Source organism: Tupaia chinensis, unplaced genomic scaffold, assembly GCF_000334495.1.
Source record: "Tupaia chinensis unplaced genomic scaffold, TupChi_1.0 Scaffold000402_1, whole genome shotgun sequence".
Lineage (NCBI taxonomy): Eukaryota > Metazoa > Chordata > Mammalia > Scandentia > Tupaiidae > Tupaia > Tupaia belangeri.
In genome coordinates, this window is record NW_006159904.1 from 3,808,493 (window position 1) to 3,832,828 (window position 24,336).

A 24,336-nucleotide genomic window follows, 5' to 3' on the forward strand; every position below is an offset into this window, starting at 1 on the left:
GAAAGTCATGATTTATTTTTCTATGCTTTTCTATGCAAAAATGTGTCATGACTCACTTAAGTAATAGTGGGTGCAACTCAGTAATAAGTTGCATCCTTTTGAAATATTAAAATGGACATATTTAGCAGTTTTATACACTTATGAAACAACCACCATTGGCAAGATATAGAACATTTTCATCACTTATAAAAGATTTCTACCTGGGCCAGCAGGTGACATGGTTATGATGCCGAACTCCCATATGGCCAACTACATTTTTAAACCTGGACCTGGCAGTTGCAAATCACACCCTGTGTGTGTGTGTTTGTGTGTGTGTGTGTGTGTGTGTGTGTGTGTGTATGCTCAAGATCCCAGGAGAATGGAGAAGAAGGGATTATGGTGTGGCTATGCCCCTGAGGGTTGACTTTTCAATTTTCCTGTCACTTGCTTTCTCTGTCTCTCTTCAACAAGCACACATACCCTATGGCAAAAAATAACGAAAAAATAATTCTTGCCTAGTTTTTGAATTGAATTTTTAAAATTATTTGATACTACCTTTTGTTTACATTTGTTTTTGATGCACTTATCATTCCTTAGGTCAGTACGGATAAGATCCATCATTTCCAGTTTTGTTTACCTTTTCCAAATTTACTAAAATTAAAATATTTGGATATAGTGTTTTATTGGAATCTCAGTAGTACCGACTCATACTATCAATTCTAGAATGATGTTTTGAATTAATTAATTCATAAAAATACTACTTCTTAGAGTCTCCTCACCTTTTTTTTCATTATAAGATATTACAAGGATTACTTAACATTTTCTAAAATATTTGAAATATGGGTCTTTTTGAAAATTTTTAGGGATAAAATTAATTTTTTTTTAGAATTATTTAATTTTATTCATCATCATTATTATTTTTTCAATTCTACCACAGAGCAGCAGAAAGAGAGAGATAGACAAAGCAAGAAAGCAAGCTGCCAAGTCCAGGATTTGAACAGTAGCCAGCTATGTGGGAGTCCAGCACCTTAACCACTATGCCACCTGCCAGCCCCAAAATTTAAAAAATTAATCACTAATTTTATGTGTTGTGGTTTATTCCTTTGGCTTTGGTTCTGCTTGCATAAATTATATTTACAGACCTATGTTTATTATTTAATGAAAAGCATTTATCCTTAGCATTTAAGAGACATTAACTGAAATTTAACTTTAGTATAGTAATCTTTACTAGTATTATTCAACATTACTTTGGAATTATTACCACAGTGTATAATGGAAAGTCAGAAAATATGCAAAAAAGTTAGTAAATTGTTATTGCTTAACATTGTACTAGGTACCATATTTTACTGATTAATAGATGTTATTGATTTTAAGATACATCCTTCATGTAGTAATGGCTGGGGCTAAAAAGAAGCTAATAAATGTTTTTTTGGAGAGATTTTCGCTTTAGGGCGCGTGTGCTCGCTAGACAGAGACATAGAGACAGAAAGCGAGAAATCACCCCCCAGGGAGGATGGTCATGCCACAGTCCCTTCTCCTCCATTCTCCTCTCAGGATCTTGGGCACGCACGCACACACGCCCGGCGTGAGTTTTAAGCCACCGGGTCCGGGACATGAACCGCAGTCGACTACGTGGGAGTTCAGCGACATAGCCATTACGCTAACTGCTGGTTCCCATAAATGGTTTTTGATATTGATTTTCTGAGGCTTTTTTCCAAAGAATTTTGAGATGTACATATTTCTTAGAACTGAGGAAATACTATATTTGAAAAAAAATTTACAAATTTAAAATGTAAAAGAGTAGAAATAGAACTTTATAACAAAATGAGATTAGGAAATATAATGCACTTGAAGATGAATGATTACAGAAGAATACTTTGGGAACCATCCTGTTCTGCTCCATTCCTTAAAAGTTTGTGAGACACTTAGTTATTTAGGTTCAAAGCCATTTTCTTCTTGCTAAGCACATGATTTGGTTGTTAAGAACACAGACCCAAAATAGTTCCACTAGAGGTAGGGCTGAGAACTTTGTTACTGACAGGATACACATGAAGCACTAAGTCAGAATTTCGATCAGAACAGAGTTTGTAGGAGGATGAGGCCTCTAAGGCATCTTGAGAAATCTTAACCGAAGAAGCTAGTGAGTGGTGGTGTGGTTAAGGTGCTGAACACATCCACATGGCCAACCATGGTTCAAGTCCCAGACCTGGTGACTTGCTTTCTCACCTCTCTCTCTCTGTCTCTGTTGCTATCTCTGGACAAATTTTTTAAAAAATGAATGAATAAATAAAGTTAAATAATTCTTTAAAAAAAGAAGCAACAGCATGACTCTTTTTGTAAAATTTTATTTATTCATTTACTTATTTTATTTTGAGCAGAGAGACACAGAGAGGGAGAGAAAGTGTGAAAGCAAGCCACCAGGTTCAGGACTTGAACCAGGATTGGCCATGTGGGAATGTCCAGCACCCCAACCATGATGCCACCTGCTGGTCCCCGCAGCATGACTCTTTATTGCAGTAGTCCAGCAAGAAAATGACCCAGTATCTTTGGATATTTGCTCTGGTAATTCTCTCTTAGGCAGGTTGATTCACCCACTATTTTATGTTTTGTCTGTTTTATAGTTCCCACGTACTAGTGGCTTAGTTTATGCATAATTCTGGCTCACCTAATGTCCCTTCAGCACATGGATCCTATGTCTCTACCTGCCTCAAAACTACTTCTCTCATTGCTTACTGGCTTAGTTTTGTAGGATTCCCCAGTTCAGGTCTGTGATACAAAATTTTACTGGTTACATGTATCTTTAATTTGAATCTCCTTCATAAACAATTGGCTGATCTTTGGGTAGATTTTCAATCTTGATCCCTTAAACTGTCTTAGGATAGAAACATTGCCTACCATGAAACTTGGTAACAACCCTGTGTCCTATAAATGGGGCTCTCTCTACTTCTCATTAGACCTTACACAGCAGGTAGTTTCTATATGCCAGTTGTCTAATTACTATTTTCATTTCAGTCATTCTGTTGCTCTCCACACCAGCATTCTGGTGACCTAATTTACAACTTCATTTAGAAATCTCAAGGTATCTCAATTCAACATGTTCATTTTGAGCAGAGAGACACAGAGAGGGAGAGAAAGTGTGAAAGCAAGCCACCAGGTTCAGGACTTGAACCAGGATTGGCCATGTGGGAATGTCCAGCACCCCAACCATGATGCCACCTGCTGGTCCCCGCAGCATGACTCTTTATTGCAGTAGTCCAGCAAGAAAATGACCCAGTATCTTTGGATATTTGCTCTGGTAATTCTCTCTTAGGCAGGTTGATTCACCCACTATTTTATGTTTTGTCTGTTTTATAGTTCCCACGTACTAGTGGCTTAGTTTATGCATAATTCTGGCTCACCTAATGTCCCTTCAGCACATGGATCCTATGTCTCTACCTGCCTCAAAACTACTTCTCTCATTGCTTACTGGCTTAGTTTTGTAGGATTCCCCAGTTCAGGTCTGTGATACAAAATTTTACTGGTTACATGTATCTTTAATTTGAATCTCCTTCATAAACAATTGGCTGATCTTTGGGTAGATTTTCAATCTTGATCCCTTAAACTGTCTTAGGATAGAAACATTGCCTACCATGAAACTTGGTAACAACCCTGTGTCCTATAAATGGGGCTCTCTCTACTTCTCATTAGACCTTACACAGCAGGTAGTTTCTATATGCCAGTTGTCTAATTACTATTTTCATTTCAGTCATTCTGTTGCTCTCCACACCAGCATTCTGGTGACCTAATTTACAACTTCATTTAGAAATCTCAAGGTATCTCAATTCAACATGTTCATAGCTGAAGTCATTTTTATCCTTAACTTGCTCTTTCAGTGCTTCTGTTTCACTAAAAAGCATGATGAGCTATTAGGTTCCTTAGTTAGCATCTGATTACCTTTTTCTTTCTCATAGCCCCTGGCATTATATGTGTATTGGGAACTCTGAATTAGTTCATCTTCTTAAAGATTATATATGAAACATGTATTTCAGCTTTGGCTTTTGTTAAACTTTTGAGTTCTGGAGAGTGGTCTTATTTGCTGTGAATCTGATGTCCAGTAAGTGGAAGTTTTAATTTTCTGAAGTATAATATAATTGAAATGTATTGATGTTAGTCATGTTTATAATTCTAGGCAGCAAAGGAACAGACTCAAGATTTAATAGTAAAAACGACTAAGCTTCAAGCTGAGAGGTAAGTTTTTCTTTATCTGGTCACTTCTCCATTAATTTGGAGACTAAGTGGAAAGAAAATTATAGATAATTGCAAATCAGATTTGACATAATAAATAACGTGGTTGAAAACTGATACAACACAGGACCCTAGGCTATTATTATTCAATAGTAACATAAGAACAGTAGTTTAGGAGCATCGAATTTGATACTGGTGTTGAGAACTTATTCCCTCTTTGGGAATAGAAGTGGTGATGTATTGTTTATTGCTGTGGACTTGACGTCAAAATGATTGCTCTTTAAATGTACACTGTTTTCAAAATTTCATTATTTACTACTTTTTTTTTTCCACAGTCTTTTATGTTTTCAACTGTGATTAATTCACTGGTGTAATTGTTAACTGTATAAATTCTTCTGGCAGTAATCTATACAAATAGGTATACTAATATTTGTTGATAGAATGAATGAGCAAAGACAAATACAAAATGGATTAGCAATATATTGTATTGAACATGGTTAAGCTAATACTCATGAACAGTGCACTTGTCCTGTCTGAAATAGTGTAGAAAGAGAAAAGTGTTATGCTATGATGCAATATACCTTTCTACTACTTAGTAGCTGAATACATCATTTAAACTTTTTTTTTTTTTGTAGAGGTTTTCACTGTAGGGCGCGTGCGCTCACCATTCAGACAGAGAGAGACATAGAGACAGAAAGCGAGAGATCACCCCCCAGGGGGGATGGTCACGCTGCAATCCCTTCTCCATTCTCCTCTCGGGATCTTGGGCACGCACGCACACGCGCCCAGCGTGAGTTTTAAGCCACCGGGTCCGGGACACGAACCGCGGTCAACTACGTGGGAGTCCAGCAACATAGCCATTACACTAACTGCTGGTTCCCTAAACTTTTAAGTATTCTTAGCACTTCATTGGTCATGTGGAGCTTATGCTGTCATAGGTATTTATTATGAAGTTTAGCTCAATATATTATAGTGAAGCTTATAGGTCATTTTGCTATGGTTCATAGGCCAAATCTAGCTCACCACTTGTTTATGACAATAAAATTACATTGAAATACAGCTGTGCTCATGCATGTACATATTGTCTATGACTGTTTTCACAGAACTGAATGATTACAATGGAGACTATATGTGGCTCACAAAGCCTAGAATATTTACCATCTGTCTTTATAAAAAAAAAACGTTTGTCAGCCGTGATCAAGATAGTGTTTTTCAAAGCTAGTGGAGTTTAGGACCAATGTATCATGAAATTATTTATGTAAATCATGAGTAACCTCTAATGGATTAGGATTGAACAAAATAGAAAATAATTTGAATATAATATTATTTAGTGATGCCTTTGTTTCAGTTTCTAGTAAAGGTTTAAGATATACTTCTTATTATATTAAGTCATCAGAAAAGTCATGACACATTTTTGCATAGAAAAATACGCTGTGACTTTTCTGACGACCCAATAAATCATGGTCAAAAAGAGTTTGAAAAACACTGCTCTACACCAGGAATGGCAAGTACATGGCCAACACTCCTTAGTTCCACATCCATTAGTCTTGGTATTCTTTCATATTTGAGTTTTTAATCCTTCCAAACACAGTTCTCTTAAATTTATATTAAGATATGCTAAATGGGAAATTATAGAGACTATTATAGTTACTTGTGTAAGAGAATATCATGGATCTCAGGGCTAGAAAGGACTCAGGTCGAATGGAGTGATCTCCTTCAGTTAGGATGGTAATCAGAAACTTCCTTTTCTATCTTATAAAAAAAAAGGAATAAAATGCAATGAAATTAATAAAATGAATTATGATATGTACCAAGTTCTTTTTTAAAATGTTCTCTATTTTAATAGCTAAACAATTCTAGCCCCAAACTGGTGATTAATTAGTTAATATTGACCTGCAAGTACCATTCAGAACTTTCCTTAAATCTTTCCAGTTCCCTGAGTTGTATTGTTAGGTTACTTGCCACCTTGCACCTTGAACTTCTCTCTTATGACTGTTTTTGCTCTGTTCCATAGGTTATAAACACTTTTTTTTTCATTATCATTGGTTTCTATGAACCTTTTATTTCATTCTTAATTTCTTCTATAGTTGTAGTCATTTAGAGAAGGCTATTTAGTTTCCAGGTGTTTGTGAATTTTCGAGGGCTCTTTCTATAGTTGATTTCAAGTTTGATTCCATCTTGGTGAAAAAAGATGCTAGATATAGTTTCTGTACACCTTTGGATTTCTAAAGGCTTGTTTTGTGATCAATATCCTTGATGAATACAAATGCAAAAATTCTCAGTAAGATACTAGCAGATTGTATTCAACAACATATTAAAAAGATTATACATCGGGACCAGCAGGTGGCATGGTGGCCGAGCATGGTTCGAGTCCTGGACTTGCTGGCTTGCTTTCTTACTTTCTCTCTTTCTCTCTCTGGTCAAATTAAAATAAATGAATGAATGAATAAAATAAAATAAAAATAATTTAAAAAAATAAAAATAAAAGATTATACATCATGACCAAGTAGGCTTTATTCCAGGGATGCAAGGATAGTTCAACATACACAAAACAAAAAGTGTAATACATCACATTAACAAAGAAAAGATTAAAAAACCATGTGATCATATCAATTGATGCAGAAAAAGCATTTGATAAAATACAACATCCCTTCGTGATTAAGATTCTCAGCAAAATCGACATAAAAGGGACATATTTGCAAGCTATACCTCAGATAAGGGACTGATGACCAAAAAATACGGGGAACTCAAAAAATAAAAAAATCAATCCAATTAAAAGATGGGAAAATGAACTGGAGAGACAGCTGTCTGAAGAAGATGTACAAATGGCCCCAAAACATATGGCAATGTACTTGACATCTCTATCACAAGGGAAATACAAATCAAAGCCACAGTGAAATACCAATTAACCTAGTCAGAACGGCTAAAATTAAAAAAAAAAAATAATAATGGTAAGTGCTGTTGAAACCCGGGTACAAGGGGAACACTCCTACACTGTTGGTGGGACTGTAAATCAGTACAACCACTTGGGAGAATGATACAGAGATTCCTTAGAAACCTATAAATAGAACTACTGTAGACCCAGTATTCCACGCTTAGGTATTTACCCAAAGGATAGAGATTCCTGTACATATTTTCTTGCAACTTGCTTTTTGTTCCTGTAAAATATCTTACAGATCATTTTATGCTAGTAAATATTAGAACTACTTCATTTTTATCAGCTGCGTATCATCCCACACTATATATTTATAATATTTATGTACTATATAATTTACATAATATACAATGATTACTTGAATATATCTCAGACACTCTTGAAGTTGTGATTTATAGGTTTTCCTGTATGCGTTTTAAGTTAATATTTCACATAATTTTTATTTTTTTCTTTTTTTGGAGAGGTTTTTGCTATAGGGTGCATGCGCTCACCAGAAAGACAGAGAGAGAGAGAGAAACAGAAAGCGAGAAATCACCCCCCAGAGGGGATGGCCATGCCATAGTCCCTTCTCCTCCATTCTCCTCTTGGGATCTTGCACACGCACCTGGAGTGAATTTAAACCACCAGGTCCGGGATTTGAACTGTAGTTGACTACATGGGAGTCCAGCAACATAGCCATTAAGCCAACTGCTGGTCCCTATATTTCACATAATTTTTAAAATTTAATTGTTCTGTGAATGAGAAACATAGCAGGGGAAGAGGCAGACAGGCAGCTTTGATAGAGTTCACATGCTACAACCTATCCCCAGCCTCAGCCAGCCCTAGATCATGGGCACATGTGTACCCAGAATGTCCAAGTACGTTTCTATACCCTGAGCCTTCTCATGTAGGCCAGCCTTACAAAGTGTTGCATGTCAGCTAAGCCACTGTCTAGCCCCTTGTTCCATATAATTTTTATTAAGATGTTAAAAATCCCTTGAAATTTTGCTTAGACCAACTAACAATAGCTTTCTGTCAAGGTGTGAAAATTTACCTCGAAAGAATATATATTGCAAGACTAAATAAGACTTGAAAAATATGCTAGAATTTATTCTGTTACTACTTTAAAAGTTGTCATCCTGAAATACCAAGCCCTTATTAGGTGGCCATGTTAAAAATATTTCTGGATCATCTGTTTTGAAGATATAGTGTATGTCTGGTCTGTCTTATCTCAGATTGATTTTTAGATTTAATCAACCATATTACATATTTTGGGAATGAATTTTTTCACCCACGTGACCCTGGACTGTATTTTAATGATTAAAGGGTATTATCAGGGTAAGTAACACTAATTTTGGTTCAAACAAAAATGAAATTGAGATAAATTAAGGAGACTAATTTTCCTTAGTGCCTAATAAATTGGTCCTAAATACAGATCCAATAAAAGCTCTTAAATATTTCAGTTAAAGTAGTTAATTTGTGAGGTCTTGAGAAATTTTACGAAGTTTTATAATTACATCAAATCCATATCATGATTGGAGCTTTATCTAAGAGTATAAAGCAAAATCTGCTTAGGTGACTTTTTGATATTAGCAATAAGGTGATTAATAAAATATGTCATTTAAATTTATGTAGACTTAAATAGGTGATTTACTTTACCATTTTAGATAAACAGAATTATCACTGCCACCCATAGGACTTTTCCATTGTAAATTTCTTTATTATTCATCAGGAACACTTAACTTTATTAATTTAAAACTTCCAACTCAAAGATACAAATAAAACAAAGATGGCAGATACAATGTGCCATCTGTGAATATAGTACTAGTACTTATCTTCGTTCATTTTCACTTGAATATTGTTTGATTTTGGAATATCACTACCCTGTGAATGCTACTAGTGAAACACGTTTATAATTTTATTTGTATGTCTTCTAACCTGAGCTATAGAAACCAGGAATAAACGAGTTTCTTCTGTTCTGGTAGTTTGTGTTTCTAACTTGCCTTTAGATGGTGATTCTGTCAGGTCGCATGGGTCCTTGCAGGTTGCATTCCAAACTATAGTGAGCCTTTTTCTTATAGTTAATAGACCTAGATAGATTTTATTCAGGAAATACAATTTAAAAGACTATTTTTATTAAAATACTATGTAGAAAAAATGGGAAATATGAAAAAAGAGAAATTACCCGTTTTTGAAGAAATGGTAGGGGCTAAGTTGGGGTACACTAACAATGTAACTGTGTCCACATGGGAAAGGCTCTGGGTTTACATACTAGGACGTTCATGAGCATGCAGCTGTGTGCCTGTGATCTGATCCATCTGGGGGTGGATCATGGCCTGAAGATACTCTAGAGAGTACCTCTCTCTCTGTAACAGACCAAATTGGTTGAGAACAGAGCACAGTTCTCTCCTGTAAATCAGCCATGTCAATTTCAAGATGAACAATTCAAGTATTGGCAAGTGGATGAAAATTGTAGTGCAGGGACCATTTGTGAATATATTTATTATTTTGCATAATGATCAAGTTTTCTTACTGTTCGCAAGTTAGCTAACTACCATGTACATACCTGATAAGTCTCCAATATTTTGAGGCAGAAATGAGACTTTAGAAGATATTGAGAAATTTTCACAACTTTGTTTTAAAAATTTATGTTGGAGATATAACTTGTTTTAAAGTTTTCAAATGCATAGCATGCTTGGTTTTATTATTTATATTTATTTTTATTTTTTTAATTAAGTCAGAGATCAGAAATAAGGGCACAAGTTGCAGATGCCTTTTTATCCAAGTTCCAACTGACTTCTGATGAAATGAGTCTTCTCCGCGGTACAAGAGAAGGACCTGTTACTGAGGTATCTGCTTTCCCTTGTAATCATTTAATGTATAGCTGCTATAGATTTTTTTAAATTTAGAATTAAGGTACATATTTTAATTAATGTTTAAGGTTTACCTTTTCAAAGTAATACATGTACTTATTTGTAAAATTCAGAATACAACAAAGCTTATAAAGAAAACCTACATCATCTCTTTTGTCAACAATTTTAATGTTTTTAATTGCTTCATTTTATAATTCTGTAGTTTAGATTTCTAGTTAAAAAGAGTATTCTTTGATTATCTATGTTAACAGTTTTCAATTTATTTTCTATCATGAAATATAAGGACTTGGGGGCCAGCAGATGGCATGGTGGATAAGGCCCTGGGCTCCCACATGGCAACTGCAGTTTGAGTACCAGACCTGGCAGCTTGGAAATCACTCTGGGCACATGTGCATGTGTGCTCAAAGTCCCCAGAAAGGAATGGAGGAGAAGGGATTGTGATGTGACCATCTCCCCCGGGGGCTGATTTTTCACTTTCCCTTTATCTATCTCTTTCCAGAAAGCTCATGCCCCTAGGACAGAAACCTAAAAAAAAAAAAAAGAGAAGAGTTTAGTCCCTTACACTCTCTGCCCCTTTGTCACAACACAAATAGTACACACATGTTCTCTGTAACTCTTTTCATATCTCCCAGTTTCTGTTTTCATTGCAATAACATTACCGTGGAACCAAAAGTTTGAGTGTATGGAAGTGAGTAGATGAGAGAACTTACAGGAACATTACTTTCCATTATACATTGCCCTTGTAATTTGAAAACCTCTGCAAATTAGAAATATTTGACATCTCACTTTTTCTTCATTTGGGAAAAATAGCAAACTATATTAGAGAAAGAGGTTTTTTTTTTGTTTTGTCTCCCCCCCTCCCCCCCAGTTTTAGTCATCAAAGAAATATTAATAGTCATTGTTTTCATGGTTAGAACACTGTTAGTGGCATTCTGGAAACTGAATATATTTTTCTAAAGAGATAAAAAATAAGTCATCGCTTTGGCATAAATCAACTTCTATATATTTAATTAGCACCCTTTATATATCTAAATTTTCATTCTTTTGTATGAAGAGAAGAAAATAGGTATATTGCAGATATATAAAACATCATCTTCAATGATAAGAATGCTATGCATAACTCATGAGATGTGTAATACATAGTGTTTTTCTTTATTTGGTTTTCTTTTGGCTTGTGTTTTTCTCACTATATACTTTTTTTAAAAAATTATTTAATTCCATTTGTTATTATTTAATTCCATTTGTTATTATTATTTTTAATTTGACTAGAGATAGACAGAGAAAGAGAAAGGGAAAAGAAGAAAGCAAGCCACCGGATCTGGGACTCAAATCATGGTCAGCCACATGGGAATCCAGCGCCTTTAACTACCACACCACCTGCCATCCCCTAGACTTTATACTTTTTGAGGACAGTGATTTTCGCTTTTATTAATTTTCTATCCCTGGAAACTACCACACTGGCACATAATTGACATTGGTTTAAATATATGTTAATGTGAATAAATACCGGTTACACCTTCTACAGAAATTAGAGAAGACTGAGATCAGTATAGGAGTGCTTTATTAGAACAGATGAGAGAGTTTGTTTCCTCTTGAAGTGATTTTCCAATTTGGAGTATTGTAATTTTACCTGAAAGTTTGGACTATTTAAAGTCATATTCTTTATTTTAAAGCATTTTTTCAAGGCACTAGGAAGAGTAAAGCAGATTCATAATGATGTCAAAGTCCTCTTACGGACTAACCAACAAACAGCAGGGTGAGTAATGCCTCATTGAACTGATTGCATTAATGCTGATGTTTCTAAAATTTTAGACATAAATTCTGTAATCAAAATAATTAGGTGCTTAGATGTATCTATTGACTGAAAGTTTAAATTATAATATGTTTAAATTATTATTATTATTTTTAGTTTAGAAATTATGGAACAGATGGCATTGCTTCAGGAAACAGCTTATGAAAGACTTTACCGATGGGCTCAAAGTAAGTTATTTCTTTCATGTTGTCTAGATTCATGAATATTAGTATTTCATTTTAAAATTTCACTTGTTCTGCTTTAGTATATTTTGATTTTAATAATCAGAAGTATTTACTAAAAACAAAATTTACATTTGAACATACTGCCTTTATCATGAGCATCTAAAGGAAGTCTTCAGAAAGTTCATGGAAAATGTGTGTTAATGATAAAACTTTGCATGGATTTCAGCATTTTTTTTAAACCAAAATGAACTTATACTTAATTCCATTTTTCTACAAACTTTTCCAAGTCTCCTCGGTTTGTCAGCCAAGGAGGATGCTTGATTAAGGATGTAAGTAAGAGATGAACGTAGTATTTCTGCCCTACATTACCTTAAAGTTGACTAGACATCACCTCTTTATATAACTAAAGTTATAAATTATGAATTAATTTTTTATTGCTACTTTAACAAACTATCACAAATTTATGGCTTCAATCAATACAAATTTACAGATTTATAGTTCTGTAGGTCAGGAATCAGACATGAGTCTCAAACTTGGCAGAGCTACTCCATTTGTTTCTGTAGGCTCTAAGGAGTAATTCATTCCTTACTCATTCCATGTGTTGGCAGAATTCAATTCTTGCATTTGTAGGATTGAGATCTGAGTGTCCATGCTTGCTGTCCCCGAGGACTTTTGCATTTTCAGAGGCTTCCTTTATACTGTGCTTGTGGCACCATTTTCAAAGTCAGCAGTGTCAGATTGAATCACTGTCTTACTTTGAATTTTTCTTGCCTTTTTCTCATCTCATATTTCTGTCCCTTCTGCCAGCTTCTTCCTTTTAAGGCCCATGTGGTTGTCTTGTTACCTTGTACTTACTTGAGTAATCTCAGAAAAATCTCCCTATTTTAAGGCCTTTCACCTTCATTCCATCTGCAAAATCCCTTTTACCTTAAAAAGTAACATTTTTGGGGACTATGTCGCTGGACTCCCATGTAGTCGACCACGGTTCGAGTCCCGAACTTGGTGTTTTAAACTCACACCGGGTGCGTGTGTGTGCGTGTCCAAGATCCTGAGAGAAGGGAGGATAAAGGATTGCGGCGTGGCCATCCCCCTTGGGGGGTGACTTCTCGCTTTCTGTCTCTCTGTCTTTTTCTGTCTTTCTGGCGAGTGCATGCACCCTATAACAAAAACCTCTCAAAAAAACCCAAAAAACAAAAAGTACCATTTTCACAGATTCCAGGGATGAAGTGCCACTACCTAGCCTACCACAAATGCTTTGCTTTAGCTTAAAGTCTTTTGTTGTTGTAGCTGTTTTATTGGTGGTGGTGTTTCTGTTTTTGTTTTTAAACATTTCAGTAGCCTGTTTTCAAAATAGCTGTTAAAAAAACAGAGAATACATGGGACCAGCAGTTAGCGTAATGGCTATGTTGCTGAACTCCCATGTAGCTGACCACGGTTTGAGTCCCGGACCCAGTGGCTTAAACTTATGCCAGGCACGTGTGCGTGTGTGTGCCCAAGATCCCGAGAGGAGAATGGAGGAGAAGGGATTGCGGCGTGGCCATCCCCTCTGGGGGGTGATTTCTCGCTTTCTGTCTCCCTGTCTCTCTCTGTCTTTTTGGCGAGCGCACACGCCCTGTAGCAGAAACCTCTCCCCCCAAACAAAAAAACAGAATACAAAAGTGGTACAGGAGCACGTGTTATTTTAGTTAGGTATTACCAACTTATTTTTGGAGGGAATTGGAATGAAATCCAGTTAACTAGTTCTCCTGTGCCATACTGTGAAAGCTGCATTCTCTTCTCTGGTTTGTATGATTTACTCTGGCTTTATGTCTTTGAACCAAATCCTATTTCAATCCTCAAAGTGGTGCTCAGGTTGTACATATTCCTGGAGCTCTACAGGGCTACAGAAAACCACAGTGACTTCCCATCTCCGAGCACTAATCATTGGAGATACTTAGCATTCTTTAGTACACTTGATTATTTAATTTTTCACACATGTGTATCTTATCTCTCTGGTTGGATTGCTATTTCCTCCAAGGCCAAAGACATTGTTTAAATTTCCTTGTCCCATAATATCTAATGCAGTGGTTCCAAACGGTGGGCCTCTGACTCCTAGGGATGCTGGAGTCATTTTGAGAGCTCTTCAATTCTATACTTGTATACGTTGTTTTCAGTCAGTGCGTGCTAGGACGTAGTTGCTGGAGTGAAGTCTTCAAATACCAGAAGGTTGCAAATTTCTGAACAATTTATAAGTGAACATAGGAGGCACTTACATTACATTTTATGGGAATATTAATTAGAATAATAAAATAAATAAAATATCTTGGTATAGAGATTTTTAAGCATTTAAAAGTCAAAATATTTTGAAATTATAACTTTGTTACATGGTGGTCTATACATGTAAATATGTTCAGCAAACAACTTAAAAGTCGCTTCTCAGAGAAGGGACTGATAATATATTTTTGATATTCTTTCTCTCCTTCCTTATATGCCATGTGTGGTAACTATTCAGTAAATATTTGTTCATTATTGGTTTCTTCAGAGCTGTAGTTTTTTAATAATACTAATAATAAAATATGGGATTTGAATATACCTAACATGGTCATTTAAAGGTTATATAATTTTGCATTTTTAGTTTGGATGACAATATAAATTTTTGATTGGTAAGTGTTCTCTAGGTTTCTCTAAACATTTTTTTCATGGTATTTTGCTGGAATTTAGACTCCTGATGTACAGTAGACATTATAAAGACCTAATTTTAACAAAAGTTATGATAATTATTTTTCAGGTGAATGCAGAGCATTAACACAAGAATCTTGTGACATATCTCCAGTATTAACTCAGGCAATGGAAGCCCTGCAGGATAGACCTATCTTATATAAGTTGGTGACTTTTTCCTAATTAAAAAATAAGTTCTACTTTTTGTTTGATAATTTAATTTTCAGGATTATCAAATTCATAATTTGTGTAATATTTATACTAAGGTACAATGATATCTTTGCCTTATTTGACTATGTATCATCAGAAGATCAGTTTATTTGAATGGTGTAGAAAACAGTATGGAGGGGAAAAACCAAGGTGTCCCTGTGTCTAGACTACCTCTGAAGTAGAGATTAATTAAGTGGCCTTTCCTGTCTATTCTCTCATTAATTCCCTCAGAAACATAAGTAACTAAAACTCCTGTATCAAACCTGCCCTGGAGAGTGGGGGATCATAGAGGAATAAAACTACCAAAGATGAAAACAACTATAGAACTACCAAAAGATGAAAAAAATACTTAAACATTCTATTAATAAGATTCAAGAAAGCCAAGGGTTCAGTTCTTTGATCTTATAAGTTATGTCAACCATGAGCTCTAGTTTACTGCTTTTAGTAAGAAGTCTGCATTTTAAGCTTGTTGATGCATTTCTTAATTATTCCATATTTTAATTTTATTCTTGTATTTTTTCATTAACTAAAAAGTAAAAGCTTTTTCTTTTTTTTAAAGCCTGGAGTGCTGTGAGAATAAACTTTAGGGAGATCAAGGGATTGATGATAATTCAGGAAACAGAAAGCCACAGGGGACTCCTACAGAACCAGTGTATCCTGTTCTGAATCATTTCTTTCTAATACTGCGTATACTTTTCAGCAGATTTCCCTGTTACTTTCTGATTGGAACATTGCTTATCCTATATAAGGTTATAGGACATCAGTGCTAGGACAGCCGTATAAAGTACTAGTAATACCCCAGTGCTGCTTGCAGACTGTGTACATGCACTGTTCTAAGTGTAGGCACAACATAGGTAAAACATTCCAGGTTGAGAAAACATAGATATAAGGATGTGGATTGAGAGGGAACATGCACTTTTGGAAATTATTAATAATTCCAAGAACTTATAAAATGAAAATGGTAATAGTGCCTATCTAAGGGGAGGGATATTATACAGATTAAATTAGATTATTCACAAAAGGTTCTTGCTTAGTGTAATAATTGGCACATCATAAATTTTAGATATTCTTTTCATTTTGAAAAGAAATGACTAGAGAGCGGTTGACTAATGAGGAATATATTTAAGGCCTATATAACGACTGGGAGGAAGCTTGAAAAAAACAGATTGGAGAGGCAAATAGAGAGGCAGAGGTTTACCTCTTAAGCACACATGCCAGGGAGTAAGAGCAATAATGGCAATTTGGAAGATCATAAAAGACATTGGGAAGTTGAATAAGAAAAAAGATTTTTTTAAGAGCAGTTGACTTGGATAAGATGAATGCCAGAGAAGAGAAAATTGAAATTTCATTAAGCAATTATCTATTTTCAAAGTGTTAGTAGATTCCTTAAGTTTTAAGAAAAACTTAATAATTTATCATTTTAACCACAAGATGGCACTATATGAACTTTATTTAAGTAATGTGAAAAAGTTTCACTCAGTCTCAAATGTGTAGGTATCACTCAAAAGAAAAATGTCAGTTATTGAAATCTCAGGGGATAGTTGCCATACTCAGTGTTTCTTAGGTAGTGTATAACTGGAATATTAAAGCATTGTTCACTTTTTCTTTTTACTTTTTTTGGGGGGGAGAGGTTTTTGCTGTAGGGCATGTGCGCTTGCCAGAGAAACAGAGACAGAGAGACACAAAGTAAGAAATCACCCCCCCAGGGGGGATGGTCACGCCGCAACCCCTTCTCCTCCATTCTCCTCTTGGGATCTTGGGCATGCACGCACACACGCCTGGTGTGAGTTTAAGCTGCCAGGTCTGGGACTCAAACCACGGTCAACTACATGAGAGTCAAGCGACATAGCTATTACATCCCACTTTTTAAAAAAAAAAAAAACTATGTATTTATTTTTTCCATGAGTGAGGAAGACGAGAAGAGGAGGAGAGAGAGAAAAAGAGAGCTTACCTAATAGGATCTTGATGTCAGAATCTGTCTCAGCCAGCCTCAGATGACAGGCACACATTCCACTGTATACAGGAAGATCCCAGACTTGAACTGAGGACCTTCCCATGTGGGATTGCCTTCCAGAGCATTGTGTGTTTTTTGTTTTGTGTGTGTGTGTGTGTGTGTGTGTATTTGTTTTTTTTTTGAGTAATTTTTGCCATAGGGCATGTGTGCACTCCAGAGAGACAGCGAGAAATCACCCTGCCAAGGGGATTGGCCATACCACAATCCCTGCTCCGTTCTCCTCTTGGGATTTTGGACATGTATACACACACAGGCAGTGTGACTTTCAGGCTCTCAGGTTTAAGACTTTAACTGCTGTCAGCCATGTGGGAATTCAGCACCTTAACCACTATGCCACCTGCTGGCCCGGCATTGTGTTTTAACACTGCATCACCATCTGGCCCCATTATTAACTTTTAATAAATTAAGTACAACATTAAAAAAAAAAAAAACCAACACTTTACTGTCCATGAAAGTAAAAAAAATTGATGATTTCAGTGCTCAATGAAAGTAAAAAAAATTGATGATTTCAGTGCTGGCTCCATGGTGCAGCCAATCAGGATAAGCCAGACCCTTCTCTGTGACTACTGTTTCAGTCCCCAGTCCAGTCAGCCTGAGGCATGATGGGCATGTGCACAAGTGCCCTAGATTAGATACACTGGAGACCTAGAGAAAGGGGGGAATTGCAGCATGACCAGACCCTGCAGAGCGAGCTTCTCTCTCTCTACCTCTCTCATTTTCACATGCTTGCACGTATGCCCTATCATAAATTTAAAAAGCTTTTAAAAATATTGATGATTTATTTCCTTTGATAAATCTTCAGAATATAATTTTTTAACGTAACTTCATTTAGTGACCTTTTATATGCCCAGCTAGTCATTTTTAAAAACTATTTATTTAATTTTGTTATTATTATTATTTTTTAAACTTGACTAGAGAGACAGAGGGAGAGAGAAAGGGAACCTGAGAAAGTTAGCTGCCCAGTCCAGGACTTAAACCTTGGTCAACCATGTGGGAGTCCAGTTCCTTAATCATCACACCACCTACCGACCCCTTCAGAATATAAATTATTAAAGAACATAATAATATGTAAAGTGCTGATTTTTTTTTTATTCTTTATGTGTTTGTTGCATTCTGTAAAGGAGCTTTTATACCATTCTTTTCTCAATTTGCTTTTTAATCACAATTTTTCATGTTAACTCTAGCTAAATTGTACAAAGTATGACTTTTCATTTTAGTTAGGGGCATTTTAGAATATTTACATATTTACATATTTGGAACATTTACCCTTCGTTTTGAGCTTTTGACCTTTGTTAAAAAAGAGTCTGATTTTGTTCAAATAAAGTTTCTTAGTTTCCTGGGAAGAGTATTTCATGTATACAGATATCATTGGAGATTTGTTGTGACTCCTTGCAGTTTTTCCTTCAAATTATATTTTGTGTCATAGGAAGATTAACATTAATATTAATGTATATTTCATGTTCTTGTTCAGACTACAGTCCATTGTTTACCAGACCTGGTGATTTTCCTTCCCATTTAAAACACCAGGGAATGCAGTGTTTTGTTGTATCTGTGGTCCAGGGACCATTCTCAAAAACAGAAATTATGTAGTTTATGTTTATTATAATCAATAGAGTCTTGGAAGTGAGGATATTTTTTTATATAGTATTTTGAAAATTAAGTTTGTGAATTTTGTGCTGAGAAGCCATCTGATTATTATTATTTCATAGATTTGGGTGATCATTTTCAACAAGGCCTTCACACTAAGTATATTTATAATTTAAGACCATGAGGGAAAAAATACAAGTGAGCATTTTGGTTCTAATTTGTTTTAAAAAGTAACAAGTAATGGGGCCTGCAGGTGGCATGGTGGTTAAGGGTGCTGGACTTCCACATAGCTGACCGTCCCGTACCTGGTGGCTTGCTTTCTTACTTTCCGTCTCTCTCACTCGTCCCTCTATGGTCAATTAAAATAAATAAATTAAAAAATAAATAAAGTTAAATAAAGTAATTCTTTAAAAATAGCAAGTAAAGAAATTATGCAGTTTATAAAAACTTGGCTTGATATTGTGCTTTCTCTTTCCTACACTAGTATGTTACTGCAGGGAATTTCAGAACCATTTTCGTTTTACTGAAAATAAACATGAACACACACAGAACCACAGTCTGGTTAATAGTGAATCAACCACACAAAAAAATCCAGATTCCTAAAATTGTAACTATTTATTTTCCTTCACTTCCTTTTGTGTTTAGGAACAATCCCTTCTCCAACATTCTTTCATTTCACAAAGTGGATTTTTTTAAATTAAGCAACTGTAACAGCGTATTAAAGAAAGCAATACGGCCTAAGAAATTCTTCTAAAAATCTTTGGAAAATTTCTGCAACTTTCATTATACATAGGTTAATGAAGTAATTTTTAATAGTGTGTGGTATAGTACTATCTAGGGATTTAGTAATTAATGAATTAGGCCAGTCCATGGTATGGTAGTTAAGGCAGTTGGATCAAACATGGCTGACTACACATTTTGTGTCCCAGACTTGGTGACTTGAGAAACATACCAGGTGCATGTGCATATGTAATCAAAGACCCCGTAAGGGGTCATGTGCCCTGCATGCATTTTAAGCCACCTGGGCTGGAATTTTAATCATGGTGGGCAGTGTGGGATCTAGATCCATATGCACAGCACTTTACTCCTATTCTACTGGGCCGGCCTACAAAGAACATTTAATAGGGAGATGGGTGTAAGGAATGGTAGTCATAATGGGAAACAAAGACTGAATCTAGTCAAAGAAATGGATACCTTTGGCAATTCCAGACCCATCTTGATATATTACACCCCAGATTGTCCTATCCTTCCCGTCAAAGCTTTCGTTCCCTGCCATGTCCCTCACCTTAGGAAGTTTTTTCTTTTTCTTTTCTCTTTCGACTGCAATAGGTGACTTCTAAATATGAGGGGATTTCAGAAAGTTAATGAACAAATGAAATTAAAGTCTGAGTTTATTTTAGTGTAAAAACATTTTAAAACCTATGCACAGTTCTTTTTTTAATATGCAGTTTTCATGATCTTTTTGAAGCCTTGCCCTTTCCTGTATATTTAAAAGAAAAAAGTATTTGCTATGTATGCATGATTGGTCAGCAAATTTAAGGAATATTGAATATATCTAATATTAGAATCAAAATAAGCTTTTGAAAATGAGTAGCAGTATTTAGACAAATTTTGGTGGTAAATTGTGAGGATATGTGAAAGAGAACTTTTTTAATGTAGGAGAAAATGTCAGTATTTGGATTCAGAGTTCTAATTATAACTAGCCTCTGAGGGGTATGTATTATGGCCTCATGTAAAGCAGTAGAGTATCATGTTTTGGACTTTGAGGAACTGAAACCTGAGGCATTCAGTAGTTCTAACTGGCTTTTTTTTTTTTTTTTTTTTTAAACTTTTGCTAATTCACTGCCCTTGCTGTCAGTGCGACTGTTTTAGTCCCAAATCCCTTCATTCTTTCTTAAGAGGTGTAAAAATTGCTACCTTTAGATTGAATTTCCAGGATGCTCAGGTTAGCTCATAATTTCTTTATTTTTTTAAAAATTTTTTGTTTTTAGAATTATTTTATTTAACTTTATTTAGTTTTAAAATTTGATCAGAGAGGGACAGAGCAAGAGAGTAAGAATGAGAGAGAGAGAAGAGAAAGAGAGAAAGAAGGAGAGAGAGAGAGAGAGAGAGAGAGAGAGAGAGATGGAAAGTGAGAAAGCAAGCCACCAGGTCCACGACTTGAGTGGCTTTTGGCCATGTGGGAGTCCAGCGTCCTTAACCACCATGTCACCTGCTGGTCCCATAATTTCTTTTTTTTTTATCATTTAAAAGTGTGTCTAAGGAAGCTTTAGATGTCTTTCTTAACATCAGAAATCATGAATAGGCCAACATAATTATTAGGGGAAAAAAGTTTTTTGTATGTCTTGTTTTTTCCAGGTACACCTTAGATGAATTTGGAACAGCCAGAAGAAGTACAGTTGTTCGTGGATTTATTGATGCCCTTACAAGAGGTGGCCCAGGAGGCACACCTAGACCCATTGAAATGCATTCCCATGACCCTTTGAGGTATAGTAGTCAGTCAGCAGTAGAGGATTTGATGGGGATTTTGTTGAAGGAAATTTTTGCTAACATTTGGTTTTTGTTAGGTATGTGGGAGATATGTTGGCTTGGCTCCATCAAGCTACTGCTTCTGAAAAGGAACATCTTGAAGCCCTCTTAAAGCATGTGACTATGCAAGGTGGGTCCTCAAGTTGTTTTGGGGAATACCTAAATATAGAACATAACACAGGCCTCTGTTTCTATTTTCATTTCTGTCTTCTTCACTGAGATAAACGTTTCACCTAGATAGTACAGTAAACGCCCTACTTCATCGTCCTTTCTCTAGGTACCCACTTAGGCTGCTAACAGACTTTCTGCTCCATTACTTTCATCCTGTCACTCAACTGTTGACAGTTTTATAGAGGATACTTTTATTTTCCATAACAAGCCTACACTCCTCTGCTTCACTTTTGAGAAATGACTGGAGCATCTAGCATATCTCAGATCCTCAGTCTGACACTTTAAAGACAGAGGGTGGTATTTATCTAAGTTTTATCTGAGAAAACAGGCTGAATGACTTGCTTAAGGTCATTAAGCTACTGATTATTTCAATTCTATTACCCCAACCTTCTTTCTCATTTTCATGGGACTATTTTAAAGCTTTTATTTTAAAAATAATTATGACGTGTATAAAGTGTGCTTAAAATTTTTTGTCTTGAATTCAAGGAAGAAAGTTACTATTGCTGAGAATTGCTGCTGTTTAATTTCAAATCTTAGTTTTAACTACTTTAAAATACTTCTTTTAGAGTTTGAGTATTTAGTGCATAATTAAAAGATGTTCTTTTTTGATAGAAAATGAGGAGAAATACTGTGACCTGGTGTTACTTGACTATTTTGCATAGCTTGGTCACATATCACTGTGGTTCATCACATGGTCTACAGGAGAGGCTGGTGTACAAATTGGTGATGATAATATTTGGGATTGGGAGGGTAAGAAAGCACCACCCTCCCCATTCCTTCTCCTGCATTCTCCTCTCAGGATTTTTCATAGTTGTTAACTCTTTAATATTCAGATCAGAGTCAAAAAATATGTTAGACTGGCACAAAGTACATTTGTTAAAGTTTTTTTTCTGTTATTATTCTAATTACCCAGATTAAAAGAATGTATTTTTCAAAGAGGTTTTAGAAAAGCATATATGAGAGTCAGTGTTAAGGGTTAGGAATGAAATAGATTGGAGTTGGATGAAATAGGTTGTTCTGTGAGAATGACTTAAATCTTCTGAGCCTCATTTTCTTCATCCATAAAAGTGAAGGTGGTTATAAGCAGTAAATGTCAAGTACTCATTACAGTGCTTGATAAATAGTCAACATTTAGAGAATATCATTTTTCTAGTAGATTACAAGATGAGTTTTTCAACTTTATGCCCTCAGCTTATCAGCTCAGTTCAACTGTCTGAAAGAAGGTGTTCATAAAACAAATGCTAATACATCTTCATATTACCTCCATACGTGTTTTTCATAGCCTTTTATCCTTTGTCTCATGCGCTTATTCTTTTTCACAAAGAAATATATTTATTTTATTTATTTTGAGAGATTTTTGCTACAGGTCACGTGTTCCCATTAGAGAGACAGGAAATGAAAAATCACCCCACAGGGAAGATGGCCATCCTACAGTCCCTTCTCCTCCATTCTCCTCTTGGGATTTTGGGTACACATGCACCTACACCCAGTGTGAGTTTCAAGCTGCTGGGTCTGTGACGCAAACTGCAGTCGATCATGTGGGAGTCAACACCTTAACCATCATGCCATCTGTTGGCCCCAGAAATATGTGTATTTTATTCAGCAGTTAAATGAACTAACAAGGTTGTCTAGAAACACACTAGTTATTAACATATTAGTAATGTCCCAAAAGGTACCATATTTGGTAAAATATTTTTCTATTATCTGAAATTTTATTAGAGGCTTTAATTATATGTATTATTATTTGTTGATTTTTTGAGCTTATGTGAAACATGGAAAATAATTTAATTATATTAGGTGTTGAAGAAAATATTCAAGAAGTTGTTGGGCATATCACCGAAGGAGTATGCAGGCCTCTGAAGGTAAAATATTTTGTTTTTATGTGTGTTAGACGGTATATGGCTTGATTATCATCATATCCTTATGAGTTTAAAGAAACTTATTGCTTGACTTCAAACAGTATTTTGTCAAATTAACACATTAATGTAGGCTAATTAAATACATTTTAAAATAAACATTTCCAGTTTTCTTTGAAAAAAAGTTAAAAATATCCTTCATTTGCATATATTGCCTTATTTGTTACAGATTATATTTCCCATAATTGATTTTTTTTCAGTACCCAAAGTGTTTTTATTGCTATATTAGCAATGGACTTTTTTTGGGTATGTTTTTAAGAGCTAGAAATAGATTTAAGGAACAGATAAAATTGATGTACTAAATTAAAATGTTTGGTTTAAAAAATTGGGAACCAGCAGTTAGTGTAATGGCTATGTCGCTGGACTCCCACATAGTCGACCGTGGTTCACGTCCCGGACCCGGTGGCTTAAAGCTCACGCCGGGCGTGTGTGCGTGCGTGCCCAAGATCCCGAGAGGAGAATGGAGGAGAAGGGATTGTGGTGTGACCATCCCCCCTGGGGGGGGTGATTTTTCGCTTTCTGTCTCTATGTCTCTCTCTGTCTGTCTGGCGAGTGCATGCGCCCTATAGCAAAAACCTCTCAAAAAAAAAAATTTATACAACAGATTTTTTGTTTATGAGCTATATATAACCTTCCATGAAAATATCATAAAGTATTTTCAACACTATATTAAATGTATTCCCCAAGAGGAAAAAAATTTAAAATGTCTAAAATATATTATTGATAGATTTAGACCATCATAGATCTTTTGAACATGCATCTGTTTATAGTATTAACAGTACACAAAATGTTTATCATTTGGATTTTTTTCTCTTTTGAAAATAACTGACCTTCTTAAACTATGGTAGCAGTCTATGAAACTAGGTATATTTACAAAGATAGATGACATGGAAAATAGAGCTGAATTCTGCCTTATATGATACAGTCACTGTGTCTACAGATTGCTAACATTTACTTGGGAACATAGGTCCACCCTTAGCAGCACTCTGTGATGTTAAGGTAAAGGTGGCTTGTCATTATCTCTTTCAGCCTTCATTTCTTCTCTTGTCCCCTTCTGTATAAGCACGAATACTCATTCTCCTCTTGTCGTCTTGCCCTTCCTTCTGCTCTAGTACTCTCTGACCTTGGAGAGAGCCAGGGTTCTGTTATCTCTTTTTTAGCTACTTTGCTGGCAGATGGCCTGAAGCCCATTTTTCATATCCGCCTTTATCATCTGTGCCACTTCTTACAATACAGTTAAAATTT

The 24,336-nt window shown here is 35.5% G+C and overlaps 1 protein-coding gene across 3 annotated transcripts in view; it reads left to right on the forward strand.

Moving 5' to 3' along the window:
• The window catches only part of COG6 (component of oligomeric golgi complex 6), an 86,954-nt gene that overhangs the window by 10,860 nt on the left and 51,758 nt on the right, over positions 1–24,336 (forward strand). For all 3 annotated transcript variants that reach the window (XM_006154205.3, XM_006154206.3, XM_006154207.2), the window contains exons 4-11: positions 4,148–4,206; positions 9,855–9,966; positions 11,664–11,746; positions 11,900–11,970; positions 14,735–14,828; positions 20,834–20,962; positions 21,043–21,134; positions 22,973–23,037. In XM_006154205.3, coding sequence (XP_006154267.1) covers positions 4,148–4,206; positions 9,855–9,966; positions 11,664–11,746; positions 11,900–11,970; positions 14,735–14,828; positions 20,834–20,962; positions 21,043–21,134; positions 22,973–23,037 — 705 coding nt within the window. The remainder of the gene's footprint in view (positions 1–4,147; positions 4,207–9,854; positions 9,967–11,663; positions 11,747–11,899; positions 11,971–14,734; positions 14,829–20,833; positions 20,963–21,042; positions 21,135–22,972; positions 23,038–24,336) is intronic.